Source organism: Dendropsophus ebraccatus, chromosome 8, assembly GCF_027789765.1.
Source record: "Dendropsophus ebraccatus isolate aDenEbr1 chromosome 8, aDenEbr1.pat, whole genome shotgun sequence".
Taxonomy (NCBI): Eukaryota; Metazoa; Chordata; class Amphibia; order Anura; family Hylidae; genus Dendropsophus; species Dendropsophus ebraccatus.
The window spans coordinates 69947485-69969322 of NC_091461.1; the positions used below are offsets into that span (position 1 = coordinate 69947485).

The window sequence follows — 21838 nt, forward strand, 5'->3', positions numbered from 1 at the left end:
GGTGCCTATATTATATAGGGACCTTACTACTATATTGGAGCACAGAGGGGTGTAACTACTGTATAGGGGCACAGAGGGGGGTAACTGCTGTATAGGGGTACAGAGGGGGGTAACTACTTGTATAGGGGCACAGAGGGGTGTAACTACTGTATAGGGGCACAGAGGGGGGTAACTGCTGTATAGGGGTACAGAGGGGGGTAACTACTGTATAGGGGCACAGAGAGGTGTAACTACTTGTATAGGGGTACAGAGGGGGGTAACTACTGTATAGGGGCACAGAGAGGTGTAACTACTTGTATAGGGGCACAGAGGGGGGTAACTACTGTATAGGGGCACAGAGGGGGGTAACTACTGTATAGGGGCACAGAGGGGGGTAACTACTGTATAGGGGCACAGAGAGGTGTAACTACTGTATAGGGGCACAGAGGGGGGTAACTACTGTATAGGGGTACAGGGGACCTTACTATTGTATGTGTTGGAGCCTAAAATGTTTCTCTGGCAGATTCTGAAGAGAAGATTCCCAGCCGGGGGAAGACTTAAAGGTGGCCCATGCTAGATGGAGTGAAAGAAAAGGTGAAAGACTCTGATCGAAAAGACGCCCCCTGTAAGTAAATGGATGTAACTACACTCTGTTATAGGGTCTGTAGTGATAGTGGACATGGTGTGGCGGTATTATGTAATGGTATCATTGGTGATATCTTTATAAGGTTATATGGTAACTACCGTATGTATTTGGGCTCTTAATACAGTGTATACTGTGCGTGGAGCTCCGATTCTGATAACGCTGGGTTGGGGGAGGGGGGGGGGGGGCGCGCTCTTGAGGGCTGTGCACTGGGCCCACCAATGTATTAAAACGGCCCTGTTCACAGGTACTACTGTTACTTCTGCATCTGCTACAGCTTTGTCCTGAATGCATGCGTATGACATGTAAATCAGTAAAACTCTGAGCTATATAGGATAAATGACAATGTTAATATACTGGATTAACTTTGTGTCTACACACTATTTTATTTTTAACCAGACAGGAATTAGAACTCATATCCTCCAGTCCTGGCTCTCCAGAAATACATGGAGACAGTGTAGACGCAGTACTTCAACAACTGCAGGAGAAATTTCACAAGATAGGACTTATGAGCCATCCCCGAGGCAGGCCTGCAGGCAATCAAACAATGGTGAGTTAGAAATAATAATAATAATAATAATAATAATAATAATAATAATAATAATAATAATAATAATGATGCCTTCTTATAGGTACTGTTGAGCAAACTTGCTGAATGTTTGGGTTCACACAATCCCAAACGCTTGGCTTTGACTCCCAGTAGCTAGCGATGTTGAACGCAGCCCTATGGAGTCCTGGCAGCCCTAGTGCTGCATCCAACTTCTCCAGCCACCGGGAGTCAAATGCCGATTGTTCGGGTCTGCATTCTTAAGCCTCACCATGTGTTGAGCCACACCAAGTAGTAGTAGTAGTAGTTACCAAAGACAATACATGAAAAAAGTTTAAGACCCTATTACAGGGGCCAATCTGAAAAAGCAAGTGAGCACCGAGTGCCAATAGCAAGCAGTTAAGGGGGGGGGGGGGGGGCTGTGGGGAGCTGCAGGAAGGGCTTCCCACGTGATCTGTATACAGCTAGCAAATTTTCGTTATCATTTTCCAACATGTGTAAAGACTGGGATCAGCCAACATTGTATTACACCAAGCGATTATTGGCCCATAATGGCTGATAATCATCCAAATATGGCTGATAATCGTTTGCTGTAATAGGGCCTTTCGTCAAGGTGGCTTCCCCCATGATAATGTCCAAAAAATCATTTAAAAAAATCTGGTTCTTATCAGTAAAAGAAAATCTAGTTGATATATTCCCTTTAACAGTAGGCTCCTCTAGTTTAAAGATGTCTTGGCAGAACATTCTAAAACAGGCGAGGAGGTCATACAAGGACGCATCAGACAACCACTTTAGGACAAATATGTTTACCCCAGCTTCATGCTAGGCTCGATTGTTCCTCAAAACATATATGAAGTCTAAATCTGCAACTTGATCAGGTTTTTGGTATACTGGCTGAGGGTGCGTGCACACTACGGAATTGACGCGTATAACCCGCGGCGTATTCCGTCGCTCGTCTCCGCACGCGGCGGCGCGCTTTTCCGCCGGTGCCATAGACACTATTCTGTGCACGGACGGATTCCGCGTTCCGTCTAAAGAATTGACATGTCAATTCTTTTGTCGGAACACGGAATCCGCCCGTGCATAGAATAGTGTCTATGGCACGGACGGAAATGTGCGCCGCCGCGTGCGGAGACGAGCGACGGAATACGCCGCGGGTTATACGCGTTAATTCCGTAGTGTGCACGCACCCTAATACATTAGAGCACTGCATTATATGCAACTCTCAATATGCAATCTCACTAGCCAAAAAATGCTACTTTGTTTTCATTTTACATTGTGTGACCCTAGCTTCAGCGTTCACTGTTGCTGCCTAAAAAAATAAATAAAATAATAATATTAAATACAGCATACTTACATTACCAGGTCCACTGTTGGCGGTCCAGTGTACCAAACCTGCATAGTGTGTGAGCCCATCTCGCTTAGCCGATGGCCATACTGCTCCATTCCTTCATAAACTAGCATGCTTACTGTAGCTTTATGAACATTTTTATTTCAATGCACAAAGGAGAATGTAGCAGAGCAAAGAATAAGGCAAGTTTACACCCAACCTGCCCAATTCTTCTTGTTTGCCATTAAGGGACCTTTAGACGACCACTATAGAATTGCTATTGTCTGCGAATCCAGCTGGAACATGTTGGTGGTATATCAGAGATGATTCATAAGATGCATATATATATATATATATATATATATATATATATATATATATATATAATCCCCAGATAGCTTTCTGTATTACAGCTGTTCTAACTTTCTTTATGCAAATTCAGTTCTTTGGATGTGGTAAAACTGCAGTGTGCACTGTTAGCGGAGACATTAATAATCTGCATTGAGCCTCATTAGAAGTGATTGATGAGATTTTTACTATGCATGCTTTACAATAAATATGGTTTAAATCTCTGCAGTTTGACGTGACACAATCTGTAAATTACAGTAAATAAAAATCAAAAACTCACAAATTATTATAATATGGTGCAAGAAGACGTCAAAATTGTCATCTTATTAACCAAAATCAGTCTTTAATGGAGAACTATCAGCAGGTTAGACGAATCTAACCTGCTGAGAGCCCCCTGTATCACTAGGGATGCATCGATCCCGCATTGCTAGTTGTGCTAGGGGTAAACTCCACTCCGAAACACCCTTAGGAGCACTGCCACGTCATCCGCGTAACACTGCAGTGCTCCTAAGGGTGTTTGGAGACGAGTTTACCCCGACAAAGAGCGGGATCGGCACCAAGGAAGAAGATAATACACATACCTTCCTCCTCGGTGTCCCCGCTGCTACAGGGGGCTATCAGCAGGTAAGATTTATTTAACCTGCTGATAGTCCCCTTTTAAGCCATGGGCCTAGGATCTACTGGAGAGACCCTGAAATGCCCAGAAATTCCCCTATAATGGCAGCTTTTTATGTTTCGATACAAGGGTGTGCCAGAAGTCTTGATCTTGCAGCAGTTTCCATACTCCATACAGCAATATTGCATGTAAAATGCTTAGGCATTTGGATAATGAATGGCTAATATGAGCACAGACAGTATTTAATATAAAGCTGTTGATCTATTAGTTTTCCTGTCTACATCATGAGAAGTGACTGCTGTTTTCTACTTGAGTTTTCTGTCTTACTTTAGCTTCTGTAATTGCATTTTCTCATTATCCTTCTATTAACTTATTCTAAGGACTTGGAGGGACGTTGCAGAGGCTTCATTGTCAGGTGGTTGACCTCAATATCTCACAAGAAGGTCATCTGTTTCTGGGTAATTGAAGGTTAGGCAGCATCTCTCAAGGCCGGTGAAGCATTAAGTCCAAAGAGATAGCCACTTCTAGGACAAACTAAAATCCAGCAAATGCTGATCTCCATCCATCGCTTGACATTTACAGCTGGGAAATTGGCTCCTGAATATAGTGTACTGAGGGATTTCAGATGATTTGCTGGAACAGTTCTGTCTTTTTCCTCATGGTCACATCACATGAAGGATTGATTATCTGTCTATAAAGACTGTCTATTTGGATGCATCTTATTAGGTGATTGTTTAAGATGAGTCCCTTTACATGTAAAGAAACGTTAAGGCTCTGTACATACTCCCTACAAGTACCCCTGATGGAGGGATGACATGTGTGCCATTGTATAGGCTGGGAACATGTACCACTGCATATATATATATATATATATATATATATAAATATATATTTCAACTACTTACCTCTCCCTGTGCTCGAAAACAACATGACATCACAACTTGTGGAAAAATGCCTGACACGGCTGATGGATGCCCCATGCTGTGCTCTCCTGCTCTGTGGTGATTCTGTCCATAAGATGGATGACATGGAGAAGCATGTGACCATGCCCCTCCCTGTGTCCACCACTGTGCTTGTATATGTGACGACATTTTTAATTAAAAATGAAAATAATAAACTTACTCTGCTTTTAGTTTAAACAATACCTCAAGACCTCGGAAAGAAAAATTAACAAGCTGGCATTTTCCAAGATATCAACAGTCCGATACTTTAATAATGCTGTGAGCACATTACGATCTGCTATGAAGAGGGATGTGTTGCTACTCTTACAATCTGCTTCCTCTGATCTACTGTAAGTTACTTTTTACTGCTACTATAAAAAAATATTTTAACACTTTAAATAGCTGCCAGATAAACAGCTTATTTAGCTAATAGTTGTCTATCCAGATCCCCACATACACATGAACGCTTGGTTTGACCAAATGTGCAAGTGTTCTGAATATTGAAAGGAAAGATGGCCACCTCCAAACACCTCTGGTGATGGCTTATCTTCCCAAGACCAAAAAAAATGTGAGCATGTCGAAATCCAACATGCCCGATTTTTCTGTGATGGAGTCAGGAATGACTGCTCCTTCATTCTGACTGGAGTAACCAAACCTTCGTTCTTGAGATTGGGCCAGTGGTTTGATCCCCATAATCATACATTTATCTCTTCCAAACATTGGCGAGTGATCATAGTGCCTGTTACTCACACCAGGTGTGCTCCACTCTTTCCCTTCACACTTGGGAGTGGTGGGGCCCAAAGTAGATGACCCCCCCCATTGGCAGATCATATGTAAAGAGGGTAACTATCTGAGATGCAAATACCCCTTTAATGTTAACAATATGTAATGTCAATATTTGTTCTTTTGCAGGCCTTTCTTCATTGATGCTGCTGTAGCGGCCCAGTCTCCTGCCACATTAGCTGCCCTATCTAACTTTTTAGATTTTTCTAAAAAGAAACATACTCATTTACAAGAGAAGTTTCTGTATTCTGCAGCCTTTACCCCACACCCCACGCCTGAACTTCTTAACCTTGTGTTGGTAAGAGGTTTTTCTAGTCAAGACTAATGCATTTTACTGTAATTGTTTTTATACCTGTTAACAAAAACTAATTTAGGCTATGCTCCCACTGCAAAATAATATCGCCAGTAATACAGCCATCTGTAATACAAGATACATATGTGTCATAAGATAATTGTGCTGCTTCACCTGTGCAACTAAATTGTTGCCACTAGGGATCCCGGCCGGAGTGTATAACATATGTATACACTCCGGCCGGGATTCCATTGAAGGCAGCACTATGTAAGCTACGTAGTAATCACGGCCGTTGTTGCAAATCGGCAACAACGGCCGTGTTCATTACGTAGCTTACGTTGTGTGAACATAACCTCATCAGGTAAAATCAGATCATGTGACCAATAATTTCCTTTATTCATCTTCTGTGTCTAGAAGGCCTTTTACATTGGCCAATTATTGTGCAAATGGTTAAATCATATGGATTTTAATGATGATCTTCTGGTGTAAATGTGGCAACGATCATCCTACTAAGGAAAATTTGTTCGTATGTAACATCTTTTGAGCTGATCTCAAAATCTTTTTTAATCATTCTCAAGTCGGGGGCTGGGTTCACACTATGTATATTTGAGGCTGTATTTGGTCCTCATAGCAACCAAAACCAGGAGTGGATTGAAAACACAGAAAGGATCTGTTCACACAATGTTGAAATTGAGTGGATGGCCGCCATATAACAGTAAATAACGGCCATTATTTCAATACCACAGCCGTTGTTTTAAAATAACAGCAAATATTTGCCATTAAATGATGGCCATCCACTCAATTACAACATTATGTGAACAGAGCCTTTCTGTGTTTTCAATCCACTCCTGGTTTTGGTTGCTATACAGCCTCACAAATACAGCCTCAAATATACATAGTGTGAACCCAGCCTTTCAGTGTAAACACTCATCGTTCACAGTATACAAATATGAACGCACTTGTGACCATTCACAGAAAGAAAAAAAAAAAAAAAAAAAAAATAATTATATATATATATTGTAGGGATCTTCCCGGGGGATGGTGTGTTTGGACACAGTTCACAGCAGACTTGGCTTTGTAAAATAATAGCTTGGTGTTTATTTGCAGCATAAACAGTCCAGCAAACATAAATACAGCAACACCGTGCTTTTAAGAACACAACAAAAAGGTCTTGCCCGTCTGGGCGCTTACTAACAGGCAGGTTACCTATCTGATTCTTCAATAGGCGGTATCGCAGGGTATGAATAGGCCCCAGCAGCGGCAGTATTCCTTGCTCCCAGGAGAACCAGCATGCAGGCTGTTCACCCCTGGCTGAGAGCCCCCATCTGCACACTGAGTTTTTACCTTCTCAGGCTGATTAGAGTCAGAGCTCACCTGATCCCAACACCTGAACTGGATCGAGGGGAGGGAATGGCAAGTCCCACTACCAAAACCTACCTGCCATTCCATGTAAATCCAGGCCCGGCAACAGTAAATAATAGCTCAGCAGCATAACACTGCTGAGCACAGATGCCTCCTGGACTTACCATCTCACACTATGAAGTAACCTAGGTGAGATGTACACCCCCTCGAACACTTCACCTGTAACATGTCCACATATCCCCCCCCTCTTTTTCAGACCGGAGGGCTGAGCACTTTGTCCCCACAGACAGTGTACCCTTGATAGGGCGTCAGCATTTGCCTGTAATTTCCCTGGCCTGTGTTCCACCTTAAAATTAAAGTTTTGTAGGGACAGAAACCATCTAGTCACCCTTGCGTTTTTCTCTTTGTTTAGCTTCATCCATGTTAGGGGGGCATGGTCTGTCACTAACCTGAATTTCCTGCCTAGTAAGTAGTACCCCAGGGACTCTAGGGCCCACTTCACTGCCAGACATTCTCGCTCCACAATGGCATAGTTCTTCTCGGCCGGGGATAGCTTCCTACTCAAGTACATCACTGGGTGCTCCTCGCCATTCACGACCTGTGAGAGGACGGCACCTAACCCTGTATTAGAGGCATCTGTCTGTACTAGAAACTCTCGCCTAAAGTCAGGGGTAACTAGCACCGATTGTTGACACAAGGCAGACTTAAAGCTTTGAAAAGCCTTCTCGGCCTCTGGAGTCCATGTCACCATTGCGGACTTTGCACCCTTTGTCAGGTCAGTTAGTGGGGCTGCAACTGAAGCAAAATTTGGCACAAACCTTCGGTAATAGCCCGTAATACCCAGGAAAGCTCTGACCTGTTTCTTTGTGAGGGGTTGAGGCCAATTCTGTATTGCCTTAATTTTATTTAGTTGTGGTTTCACTAACCCCCTTCCAATAATGTAGCCCAAGTATTTGGCCTCCTCTAAGGCTAGTGCACACTTCTCTGCATTGATGGTTAACCCTGCATCACTTATGGCATCTAACACCGCCTGGACCTTACAGAGGTGACTTTCCCAAACAGGGCTAAAAATGACCACATCGAGGTAGGCAGCAGAGTAATCACGATGTGGTCGCAGAATCAAGTCCATCAACCTCTGAAAAGTGGCAGGGGCTCCATGTAACCCGAATGGCATCACTACGTATTGGAAGAGCCCATCAGGGGTGGAGAATGCAGTCTTCTCTCTAGCCTCAGGAGTGAGTGGGATCTGCCAGTAGCCCTTTGTGAGATCAAGGGTGGTTATGTACCTGGCATTACCCATCCTTTCTATCAACTCATCTACTCTGGGCATGGGGTAGGCATCGAACTTGGAGATCTCATTTAACTTTCTAAAGTCATTACAGAACCTCCAAGTTCCATTGGGCTTTGGGATTAGCACAATCGGGCTGGACCACTCGCTCTGGGACACCTCAATGACTCCTAGGTCAAGCATACGTTTTACTTCGGATGATACCGCCTCCCTCCGTGCTTCTGGTATCCTATAGGGCTTGAGGTTTACTCTACTTCTAGGCTTCGTTTCAATATGATGACTAATGAGATGCGTACGCCCTGGGAGGTCAGAAAACTTGTCTTTATTTCTCTGCAGGAACTCCTTAGCTTCCTGCTTCTGTGACACTGATAGAGTGTCACCAGTCTTGACCGGAGGGATTGGTGGTGACAGATGACCAACAGGATTTGTCGCCACCAAGGATTCCCTGTCTTTCCAGGGCTTGATCAAGTTTATGTGATAAACTTGAAAAGGCTTCCTTCTACCGGGTTGGTGCACCTTGTAGTTGACCTCACTGATCTTCTCTACAATTTCATAGGGACCCTGCCACTTTGCTAAGAATTTTCTTTCTACCGTGGGAACAAGTATGAGTACCCGGTCACCTGGGCTAAATGTCCTGATTCTTGCAGAACGATTGTAAATTCTGCTTTGGCCCTCTTGCGCCCTCTGGAGGTGTTCCCTTACTAGGGGCATTACAGTGGCTATACGGTCCTGCATCTGTGCTACATGCTCTATAACACTCTTGTATGGGGTGGACTCACTTTCCCATGTCTCTTTCGCTATATCCAACAAACCCCTAGGGTGACGACCATAGACTAATTCGAAGGGAGAGAACCCTGTGGATGCTTGGGGTACTTCCCTAATAGAAAACATCAGGTAAGGTAGTAAGTGATCCCAATCCCGACCATCCTTTTCCACCACTTTTTTTAACATATGTTTCAGGGTTTTATTAAACCTCTCCACTAACCCGTCTGTCTGTGGGTGATATACAGAGGTACGTAGGTGTGAGATTTTAAACAGTTTGCATAGTTCTTTCATCACCTTTGACATAAATGGTGTACCTTGGTCAGTCAAGATTTCTTTGGGGATCCCCACCCTGGAAAACATATAAAACAATTCCTGTGCAATTGTTTTAGACGCAGTGTTTCTTAGGGGCACAGCCTCAGGATAGCGTGTCGCGTAGTCTAATACAACTAGAATGTACTGGTGACCCCTTGCCGACTTTACAATGGGACCCACCAAGTCCATTGCATTGCGGTCAAAAGGTACCTCTATGATGGGGAGCGAAACCAAAGGACTGCGGAAATGTGACACTGGGGCGCTAAGCTGACATGTGGGGCACGACTCACAGTATTTTTTTATGTCAGCATAAATCGCAGGCCAATAAAACCTCTGGAGGACTCTCTCCTGTGTTTTATCCGTCCCCAAGTGGCCCCCAAGGACATGATTATGGGCCATGTCGAGTACCTGACGCCGGTACGACTTAGGCACCAGAAGCTGTTCCACAACCTCATCATTAATTTTAGTGACTCTATAGTAGAGATCATTAGTCATAGAAAAATGTGGAAACTTTTTCTCAGCTTCTGGTTCCTGAGGTACCCCATTCAGAACAGTGACCTGCTCTCTCGCATTTTTGAGAGTGGGGTCCTGTGCAGTACCAAAATTATCCCTAGACACCTCTAAGTCTGGAACATTCTGCGCAGTGGGAGGAGCCTCTTCCTCACCAGCCAGGACCTGCAAAGAAAAAGCATCATTTTCATCCTGTACATTTTTATCATTTACAGTGGGTAACTCAATAGACTTAGAGGTATCCTCACTCATTTCAGGGGATTTTTGTTTTCCCCATAGAGCCCAGAACAATGGAAAATCACGCCCCAATATCACATTATGCATGAGGTTTTTAACCACACCCACTTCATATTGTACAGCACCTAGTTCAGTCCCGACATTAGCCAGTACTATAGGGTAAACTTTTGTATCACCATGTATGCACACCACACTCATATGTCTTTTTGGCACAAAGTCCCCAGTCACCAGACTGGCATGCACCAAGGTGACAAGGCTTCCTGAGTCCAGCAACGCCTTAACAGGGAAGTCATTGACTGTAATGTTGCAGACTTGCGGTTCAGTCTCTAGTCCAGTGACTGCAACAAAAGACGGCTCCGCAAATGGCGACTGACGCCGGCTAGAGTCACATTCCATGGGCTCAGTGGTATGAGGGCAATGGGCAGACATATGTTCGGTCTCATGGCATCTCCAGCACTGGATAGGGCCTGGTCTCCTTGGCAGGGAGTCCTTTTTAGGGCCACTTAGCCACCGGGGACCACCACCAGTCTTTTGCCCCTGAGACACCTCCTGAGCGCTCTTCCCTCTATCAGCACCCCTCCACACTCCCCCAATAGATGGAAGTCTCTTACCAGTTGACGGCACAGATCTGGCACTCCGGGGAGGTGAAGGTGCTGCAGGAACATCACGGAGGTAGTCCTCAGTCGCCTGGAACCACTCCACAAGGTTGACAAGTTCGTCGGCATTCTTAGGGTCACCTTGTCCCATCAAGCGTTGCAGGTCAGCAGGGAGTGCTCGTAGGTAGCGATCCATCACGACCCTCTCTAGGATCTGGGCAGGAGTAGAAGTGTCTGGCTCCAACCACTTTCTTGCCAAATGGATCAGGTCGTACATCTGGGACCTCGCTGATTTGTCCAGACTGTAGCTCCAGTTGCGTACCCTCCGGGCACGGACAGCAGCAGTAACTCCTAGTTGGGCGAGTATCTCTGCTCTTAGCCGAGGATAGTCCTTGACCTCTTGCTCACTGAGGTCATAGTAGGCCTTTTGAGGTTCGCCTGTTAAATAGGGAGCAATGACTTCTGCCCACTCAGTGGAGGGTAACTTTTCTCGCTCAGCCACATGCCCAAAGACAGTTAAGTAGGCCTCAACATCGTCATCAGCCGTCATCTTTTGCAGCGCACGCTGCACAGCTCTTCTCACAGACAAAGTCTCTGCCGTGGCTGCTGCTACAGGCTGTGGATTAGCACCTGCAGACGCCTCTTGCTTTGCTATCAGGTGCTCAATAAGTCTCTGTTGTTGAGCCATCGCTTGTTCATGGCGCAGGTTAGCGTCTATCAGAGCCTGTTGTTGCTGCCGATTAGTGTCTGTCAGAGCCTGTTGTTGCTGCCTATTAGCCTGTTGGTGTGCGGCCAATGCCTGTTCATGGCGCAGGTTAGCCTCTGCCAGAGCCTGTTGCTGTTGCATATTAGCCTGTTGTTGTTGCAAACTCACTTGCATTAGCTGCTTCATCATCTCCTCCATGTTGCTTGTCCGTTTTTGGAGTGAAGCAGCAGCCTTCACCCAGGACATAAGCAGCTGTAGCCAAGTTGATGCACACCGTTGCCCCTAGCAACCGTTTTGCCCGCTCCGCAGCACCAATTGTAGGGATCTTCCCGGGGGATGGTGTGTTTGGACACAGTTCACAGCAGACTTGGCTTTGTAAAATAACAGCTTGGCGTTTATTTGCAGCATAAACAGTCCAGAAAACATAAATACAGCAACTCCATGCTTTTAAGAACACAACAAAAAGGTCTTGCCCGTCTGGGCGCTTACTAACAGGCAGGTTACCTATCTGATTCTTCAATAGGCGGTATCGCAGGGTATGAATAGGCCCCAGCAGCGGCAGTATTCCTTGCTCCCAGGAGAACCAGCATGCAGGCTGTTCACCCCTGGCTGAGAGCCCCCATCTGCACACTGAGTTTTTACCTTCTCAGGCTGATTAGAGTCAGAGCTCACCTGATCCCAACACCTGAACTGGATCGAGGGGAGGGAATGGCAAGTCCCACTACCAAAACCTACCTGCCATTCCATGTAAATCCAGGCCCGGCAACAGTAAATAATAGCTCAGCAGCATAACACTGCTGAGCACAGATGCCTCCTGGACTTACCATCTCACACTATGAAGTAACCTAGGTGAGATGTACACCCCCTCGAACACTTCACCTGTGACATGTCCACAATATATATATATATATATATATATATATATATATATATATATATATATATATATATTTATATATACAATTACAATCGCATTACCCTAACTTACACTAAGTTTTATTTGGTAGAATAGCAAAAAGTCCTAGAAAGATGAATGGAAATATGGCTGCAAGACTGAATTTTATGGGGTCAGTTTTATAGGGTTTTTCCCATGGAGACTTAACATTAAGCATTTTAAGATGCATTGAGACAATAGCCAAGGTATATGTATTGACTATATGATAGAATAGGTACAGAGGGATTATTTATTCATAATGTTTGTTAATCAATGGGTTGAATTAACTCATGTTTTTTCAGGGAAAATTCATAAGCAGTTTTGTTTTTTCTTAATTACCAGGGAAAACTAAAAGGGAAAGTTTCTGACCCTGCCATAATGGAGACTGGAATTATCATAACTGGAGCTATTGTTGGAAAGTTGTGTAGAATGGATCTTTGTGAAGACAAGGTAGGCTACAATATTAAATATATTAAATGTGTACTAATCTAACTGGGTTTGGAGTATTCCATTGAGTAAACATCACATTGGCTGAAAACCTTCTACACTGTACATAAGTATTCCTCAGAAAGATGTCACATTAATCATATATGACAGTGCAGAATAACGTTTTGTTTCTGGCTTTGTGATTGGCATTTAGTATGCCACACACAGACTAGTGCACAGTGTGCCTCATCTGTCAGGATTGTGCTGTGAGGAAATGTACACTGGTTCTTCACTGCAGCGGGGATTCTGCTCGAAATTTCCTCTTGATTTCTGCAGTGTGAACAGGCCCTTATGCAAGTAATTTATTGGCTAATGTGAGTAGCACACCCACCAATCAGCTGTCCGTCCCTTGTATTGCACAGTGACACTATGTTCATGTTGAGTATAAAAGAGGTCCAATAGAAAAAGATCCGAAGCACTCGTTTTTTATATGCAAAAGTGTTCATAAATTTATTAACAGCGTGCAGGAGAGAAGCCAGGAAAATAACAATGCTTTCATTAGCAAGACAATTATTGGGTGCAAAGCGACTGTGGACGTTTCGATCCTATCCAGGACCTTTTTCAACGTCGCTGTGGGTATGTCTGGTGGGGAGCGCTCCTGGCGCTATCCTTGGGCGTATCAAGCGCTGTGTCAAGAGTATCAAAGAGGGACTGCTGAAAATTGTTGGGTGAACATAGCCTCAATGGTGTCTGAAGCAGTTGACTCTAGTCACTATGTAGTGGTAGTACCATATAATTGCAGTTTGCGGCTATGGTCACACAACGTCAAAAAAGAGAAGAGGCATCTGTTTTAGCCGTAATTTAACCGACTTCAATGGTATGACGGACATCCAGTGCACACAGTGTTTTAAATAACAGACATTGTCTGCGTGGACATTAAAATAATGATCAGGTCAATTATTTTCGGACGTCTTTTGCAAACAGACGATATTATGTTTTAGTTTACTTTTTCTTTTTTCACCATTTTTACTATTAAATTCAATGGACCTTTCAATTAAAGACACACATAAAGGGCAATCAGTCCACCTAAACTAAAATAATGTACCAACAGCCGTGCCTGCACAGACGGGTGGCCAAACAGCGAAATGACGTTCTTCATTTTAAATTCAAAATGACGGATGTCATTTTAAACGGAGCAGAAAAAACATGTTGTGTGAACATAGCCTTACTCCTGCTTAAGCGATCAGAAGATAAGCCACAATAGTCAGGCCTGAACACTACATAGAGAATGAAGCCAACTGTCCTGTTCTCTGTTTATAGTCTGTTCCTGGCTTTAAAAAACTTCAGAAATTTCCAAATATATGCCTTTCTGTAAAGGCATTGTTATATAAAAAGTTTTTAAAGTATACTTATCATGAAAAAAACTTTTCACATAGAGACATGTGAAAAAATTTTATCGCTCAGGAGTGTTCAGACTCCGATCAGTAGTATGAATAGAGAGAAGACTGCCCTGCCACCTAGTTCTCTCCCCTCTCTGTGTCTATATGAAGATATGTGCTCCATAGACTTCCATTATGTGTCTCTCTTCCCGTTTGACACAGAGCCAAAAGAGGAATGTGTCGACCTAATTTTTGCATATTTCGTTTAAACATCCCCTGAAGGAACAAAATATACACAAAAAAAGAACAATAGCACTTCAGCTTATGAAATCTTTATGAGAAAGTGAGAAATTTGTCCTGGGAATTGAGGCATCAATGACCCATGGTTGTGAAAGGGTTAAACTTTAATGATACAAGACTGGACAACTTCTTAAAGGACAACTCTGGCCCAAACTATTTTTTAATATGTTATTACTTATGGAAAGTTAGACAAATTTCTAATGTACATTAATTATGGAAAATGCACATATAGGGCTATTTCCCTTAATTTAGTAGATCAGGGAGACTTCAGATTCTCTGAAATACTGTGACGCCCTGAATCGGGGGTGTAATTACAATGGAGTGTCCAGCAGAGGGCGCACTATATATAGAAGTCAATGAGTACCATTGACTTCTATATGTAGTGCGCCCCTGCTGGACACTCCATTGGAATTACAATGGATGTGTATAGGAATGTACTATACAGTATATTTTTGATTGAATACATTTATGGAATACTTTGGGGAGCAAGTATCCTTGCTCCCCAAAGTAATCCATAAATGTATTTAAACAGTACATTTTGAGGGCACCGAGCAGGGAGGCAGAGATGTGCATCTACCTCCCCCCTCCCTCCCTGCTCGATGCTGCTGCCACATATACACAGTACTACTCCCCCATTATCTGCTCATATTATGAGCAGATAATAGGGGAGTAGTACCTGTGCTACCCCCATAACAAACGCCGCCGCCACACAGCTTCTTGTCACAAGGGCTTCAGCATGCCTCCTACGCCGCTTCCCCTCCTCCTCCTCCCAGCTAACAAGTTCTAACTATTGCGCCGCTCATCGCAGTGAGCGGCAGCCAGGAGCGGGATAGCTAAAACTTGTTAGCTGTTAGAAGGAGGGGGCATGCTGAAGCAGCTGTGCGGCGGTGTTCGTTATGGAGATAGCACAGGTACTACTCCCCCATTATCTGCTCATAATATGAGCAGATAATGGGGGAGAAGTACTGTGTATATGTGGCAGCAGCACAGAGCAGGGAGGGAGGGGAAAGGTAGATGCACATCTCTGCCTCCCTGCTCGGTGCCCTCCAAATGTACTGGTTAAATACATTTATGGACTACTTTGGGGAGCAAGGACACTTGCTCCCCAAAGTATTCCATAAATGTATTCAATCAAAAATATACTGTATAGTACATTCCTATACACATCCATTGTAATTCCAATGGAGTGTCCAGCAGGGGCGCACTACATATAGAAGTCAATGGTACTCATTGACTTCTATATATAGTGCGCCCTCTGCTGGACACTCCATTGTAATTACACCCCCGATTCAGGGCGTCACAGTATTTCAGAGAATCTGAAGTCATCTAGTAAATTAAGGGAAATAGCCCTATATGTGCATTTCCTATAATTAATGTACATTAGAAATTTGTCTAACTTGTCCGTAAGTAATAACATATTAAAAAATAGTTTTGGCTGGACTTCTTTAAATTAAATGTATGTCCCTGCAGTAGGCAGACCGCAGCCACTACTCTGTATACCCATGTAACACAAGTATGTCTATTTTCTGGGCAAAAATAAAACTATAGAATTAAATAAATATTAGTGTGAGACAAATCAGTTGTTTTTTAGTTTCATCTTATTACTTTTGCAGGATGTTGAACTTGCAAAGGCCACGCTTCTGGAAGGACTGAATAATGCAGAAGATGAAACAGAGATGAAAATCTACCTTCTGTCTTTGAAGAATGCTCAGCTCCCAGAAACCATCCCCATTCTACTTGAGTATGCAGTGGAGCACACAGGGGTGGTATGCAGCACAGCACTATCTGCACTGCAAGGCTTCCCAGCAGACACTCTCTCCACTGAGGTATGAGGACCTTGCTTTTTTTTCACTTACAATGTATGTGTCAGAAACATTCAGATTGTTCTGGATGAATTAAGAACAATTTTTCATGTTATTTTGCTGTCCTGATAAGGCAGTATTTTTTGCTGTGGCGGCAGAGAACACCTAATGTGTACTTTGAACCTTGATACTACTTTTATAGTGGACCTGTCAATCAAGCGCCTGCAGTCTTCAAAGTCACAAGTGTACAGTATGTAGTGGAACATTGAGAGACGTTGTCAAAGCTAATAACAGCAATACATTCTAATATTGTTCATCTAACAGTAAAGTTATATAACATTCAGGATCTGCTTGCTATCATCAGTGCATGAGCACAACCAGAGGGTGAAAATCCATAAAGGGCTAATACAGCTGGGAGTCTGCTAAACAGTCAATAACTTGAAATCTAGGACAGTACATTTTATATTGTAGAAAACTTTTACGGCAAAAGAGAAATAGCAGATTCAGGCTATATTCACATACAGTAAAATAATAGTAAAATCCGACTATAATTTTGAGGTAAATATACTGCTGTATTTTTAATGTAATAATAGGTTCAATTGAAGTCAATGGGAAATTGGCCGGCAGTGCAAACAACATATTGAATAACATCCATAATAAATTATAATTATCTGGATAATGATCATTTACAACATGCTTTAGCAAAAAACAGACGTTTTATTTACCTCTTCACACATTGTTATATTTTTACTCAAAATTACCATATTTTGGCATTGTTTTACTGTGTGCGAAAATAGCCTTAGGATTCAAGCTTGTGGGCACAGATTCGCTGTAACAAAAATTGGACTGACGTTCAACCGGAAGAGAAATCATTGGTCCAGATTTATTAATCAGTCTGGGAAAAAATGAACTGTCTGACTTAGCAACCACAGCTCAGATTTTTACAGTGTTTATTGAAAAGCAGTGTATAATATGGTGTCTAAATAACAGTGCTATACATTGGCTAAATAATCCCTACATACAGATGTCTAAATATAACAATTCTAGCTATTCTATATTTGTAGCAAACACAAAATATGTTGTGAAGGACATAATACATCATGTTTGCATGTCATAACTATAGGAAGTGAAGAACACCTTGACTCTGATCCTCCATCAAACACATCAAGAATATGATAAAAAGAGCCAGCTTATGGCAGCCGAGATTCTATTGACTATAGACTTTACTATGGTGGACCTCAACAGCATTTCGGCAGCTCTGGAATCAATGGACAGCGAATCTTCCAAGCTACTTCTCTCCAAACTACAGCACAAGCTCAGACTCAATCATCAGTTAATGTAAGCCTTGGAATACTATGGACTGTAATACACTTGGCATTGAAGTAGCCTTCATGCAAGAAAGAATATTTCAGGCATTCGCTTATTGTAGCACAAAATTATTTTAGGCTGCATTCACATGTCTGCAAATTTTTGCAGACCTACTTGATTGTTTCCCTGCCCGGCATGATGTATCAACATCTGCAAGGCTGTAATGACACAGCCACACTGTAATGACACAGCCGCACGTCTCTGTCATTACAGTGCCACGGAGATTCAAACATTTTCCCCGCTTCCGGCATGATGTTACTACAACATGCGGGTGGATAAATAACTCAGGACAGGTGTTCACTGTCCGTAGGTCTGCAAAATTTATGGACGTGTGAATGCAGCCTAATTCCAGTGATGGGCAACTCATGTGGAGTGGACATATTAGCAGGCTATACTGTTTTCACTTTACTAACTGTCTGTGAGCAGGAGTGAGGAGTGCTGAGGTAGTCTGGTTGGAAGTTGCCATTGTTAGGTAGGACAGTAGGAATTTTGGACTAGAAGGGTCACTGAAAATGACCAAAGCATTAAAGTAAAGCGCTAGAGAGAGAATGAGTGGCACCTTGTGCTGAGGAACAGTTGCCCATAGCAACCAATTAGATTCAAGCTTTCATTTTTTAAATGTCCTCTGTAAAATAAAACCTAAAAATCTGATTAGTTCCTATAGGGAGCTGCTCCTATGTATTTTTGCACGAGATTTGATAAGTCGCACTCCAGTGATAAAGATATAGAACATATTGTTAAATAGAACATGTCTCCACTTCTAATGTATGTGTATTGTTAAAGGGGTTTCCAGTTTAAAACTTGCCACAGAATAGAGACAAGTAAGAGATCTTGGGGGTCTGCCCTCTGTGCCTCCAAGGGATCTCTCTATTAGCGCCCCGGCTCCTTTCTTGTGAATCGAGCCACGGGTCGGCACATGACCTACGGCTCCATTCATTCTCTATATAGCCGACAGAGAAGGTCGGTCCCCCTACTATGTAATGCTTATCCTCTGTCTTGTGGATAGGGGACAAGTATTTTTAAATCAGAAGACCCCTTTAATTGTTGGATTCACCATGAGAAACCAATTCTGCATTGTGCTGTTCCTCAGTAATTCCTCCTGAATCGATATCTGTGAGCAATGATCGGGTCAGAGTTTTGTAGTATTTCATTTATGTTATTTTCTTTTAAACTTATTTGCTACATAGGAAAACTGTAAAGATCCCTTTTAAAGATAGATATCTAAATAACTATTGGAGAACGCCGCAGGCTGGCAGATCCACTGTGTTTTCTGGTCTTTTATCTGGTACGTACTTTGTTGCAGACTTTACCATTGCTTCTTGAATGCAAAATGAAGCACATTTCTATATAGTCTTAATTAGTAATTTCCTACTGTGTAGCTACTATTTATGGAAGACTAAGACACATTAGTCAGAATTTTTGCTCTATTCGTTTTTTTTTTTTTTAACCATTTTTTAACCATAAAACATTTCATACATTTTTTTAAAAAAGTTGAATTTGTTACTAATGAGTTCTAATAAACTCGTTAGTATTCACACAAACATTAAAGGGGTTGGCCACTTTATAGTAAAATAGTTCAGTGTACAATAATAGTAAGTGTACTTACTGTATATACTTACAGCAGTTCCCTGTGTACTTCATAGCATGAACTTTTTTGGCCACAGGTTTGGCGGACATTTTTTTTTATGGAGGTCATTTTGTGCCCCAATAAGGGCCATTATTTTAAAACAATGGCCGTTATTGGTGGAATGTTATTTAATTCCTAAAATAAAATAAATTTAAAAAAGTCTCACAAAATGGTGTGTCAACATAGCCTCAGTTGTACAGATAGCAGCACAGGGGTGGGGGTACCTTACAAAAAAAACTGATTTTCACCATAAATTTCTCTTTTTTACTATGTGTAGGATAGAATTTACTAGTGTACATATATTTTGGGATTGTATGTGTGTGTTGCTTTGTAAAAACACCATTCTACAACAGCAATATATGAACTTTATACAGTAAGGACTTTGTTTCAGTAACTCAGTAAATTGATATTTATAGCCAATTTCCAAGTGTATTGCTTCATTCTCAGGGATATATTGGCATTATAAACGAGTGCAGTACCTGTTCATGCAATTTATTGGTTATTCTATTTATATATGGAAATTACTTATTCCTTCATAACACAAATGTCTTATTGTTTTCTAGCCACAAATGAAACAGTGTCCACCTATGGTCTGGATCTTTTGTTCACCAAGTCTGGGTTATTGAAACGAAGCACATCTGATATGACACTGTATAATAACAACCACCAGCTTAAAGCAATGCAGGTCAGCTATGAATTCATTTTCATCTAGAACTCTGGCAAAAATACTCAAGAATGTAGACTTACTTTGTTTTGGTGGCTCCAGCATCATTGTACCCACCATTAGGCTACCACACACTAGAAACATCTTATACGGTATTTATGTTGTGTATATAGTAACTGGTTTATCTTTATATGGCTCAAGTCACTACAAGCTTAAAGGGGTACTCTGGCTGGAAAAAAAATCTTTTAAATCAACTGGTCGGAGTACCTCTTTAATCTAGAAGAACATACATAACATAACATACATTCTAAAATATCAATCACTTATTGTACCATATCAGGTGTCCAGCAGACCACAGTCATTGTTAGCTGCTATTGCCTCAGTTCTATATGTATAGAAGCATGTTCCAGATGTTAGGATGACAGTATGGTATTCACAACAATGGCAGATATCCTTCACTGCCACACTCAAAGAGACAAATAGGGCCCAAAATCCACATGTAGCTCCTACACCAGGGAAGTAACCCTAGCAATATATATATTCATCATACTGGCCTCCGTTAGACACCTAAAGTGTTCCTGTCATCAAGTGTCTTAAAAAATATGTGCAGCCTTGCTTGGGCATTGTCTGGGATCCAGGGCTGTGGAATCGGTAAGCCGCAGCTCCAACTCCAACTCCGACTCCTGAATTTTATCGGGTCCGACTCCTGCTCCTTCATAAATGGCCAGTCAGATACCAGATGAGTTATTTATCACACTGGCTCAACAGCTTCTCCCTAATGTCCTACATGATCCTGGGGCGACTTCTGAGGGAATGAGGAAAGATATAAAGCAGATTCTCCTGTGTGTGCAGTGGATGCAGCCAGTCTCCAGTCTCCATGTCCTGAACAACTCAGAACTAGACTTAATGGAGCAGGTGGTCTTTTCCTGCTGACAATCTTCTATGTTTCTAACTAAATATTCACCATACACACAAAAACACTGCTAACAATGCCCATTTCCTGTGATATAAAGGGGTCACACATAGTGATATAGAGGGGTCAGCCATAGTGATATAGAGGGGGTCACACATAGTGATATAGAATGGTCACACATAGTGATATAGAGGGGTCACTGTCGGGGTACACCATAACACACAGACATAGCCTGCTGCAGCCATAGCATATACACACACAGCCTGCTGCAGCCATAGCACACACACACACACATACAGCCTGCTGCAGCCATAGTACATACACACACACTCACACACAGGCACACACACCTGCAGCCATAGCATATACACACACAGCCTGCTGCAACCATAGCGCACACACACAGCCTGCTGCAGCCATAGCGTGCACGCACACACACACACACAGCCTGCTGCAGCCATAGCAAACACACACAGACACACACACCTGCAGCCTTAGCATATACACACACAGCCTGCTGCAACCATAGCACACACACAGCCTGCTTCAGCTATAGCCTGCACACACACACACACACACACACAGCCTGCTGCAGCCATAGCAAACACACAGATTGCTGAGCCATAGTTTACACACACAGCCAGCTGGAGTCTGACTCGGTACATTTTTTTCAACTCCAACTCCGACTTCGACTCCAGACAAAACTAGCTCCGACTCCACAGCTTTGCTGGGATCCTTCCAGGACCTTTTTTTAAAAAAAAATATTTTGCTTTGGCAGCAACTAGCCCCATTCTCCTGCTCACCTAATCTGCAATCACCCTAAACTCAGTGGACGTGTACAGGAAGTGATGTCATAGTAACATAGTAACAAAGTAACATAGTAAATAAGGTTGAAAGAAGACTAGAGTCCATCAGGTTCAACCTAGGGGAACCCTACTGTGTTGATCCAGGGAAGGCAAAACCCCCTAAGAGGCAGACGACAACCACCCCACCACAGGGAGAAAACTCCCCTCAACTCCAATGGCAACCAGAACAATCCCTGGATAAACGTATCAACGGAAATCTAATGCCCATAACTTGTAATATTATATTGTTCAAGAAAAGCATCCAAGCCTCCCTTGAACTTATTTAATAAATCGGCCATGACAACATCATGTGGCAGAGAGTTCC

General features: G+C 42.7%; 1 protein-coding gene across 2 annotated transcripts in view; it reads left to right on the forward strand.

Annotated features, from left to right (window-relative positions):
- Positions 1-21838, forward strand: part of LOC138798641 (microsomal triglyceride transfer protein-like) — a 63786-nt gene that overhangs the window by 26820 nt on the left and 15128 nt on the right. For both annotated transcript variants that reach the window (XM_069979180.1, XM_069979181.1), the window contains 8 exons: positions 1022-1172; positions 4597-4754; positions 5317-5485; positions 12532-12639; positions 15908-16120; positions 17220-17434; positions 18652-18749; positions 19655-19776. In XM_069979180.1, coding sequence (XP_069835281.1) covers positions 1022-1172; positions 4597-4754; positions 5317-5485; positions 12532-12639; positions 15908-16120; positions 17220-17434; positions 18652-18749; positions 19655-19776 — 1234 coding nt within the window. The remainder of the gene's footprint in view (positions 1-1021; positions 1173-4596; positions 4755-5316; positions 5486-12531; positions 12640-15907; positions 16121-17219; positions 17435-18651; positions 18750-19654; positions 19777-21838) is intronic.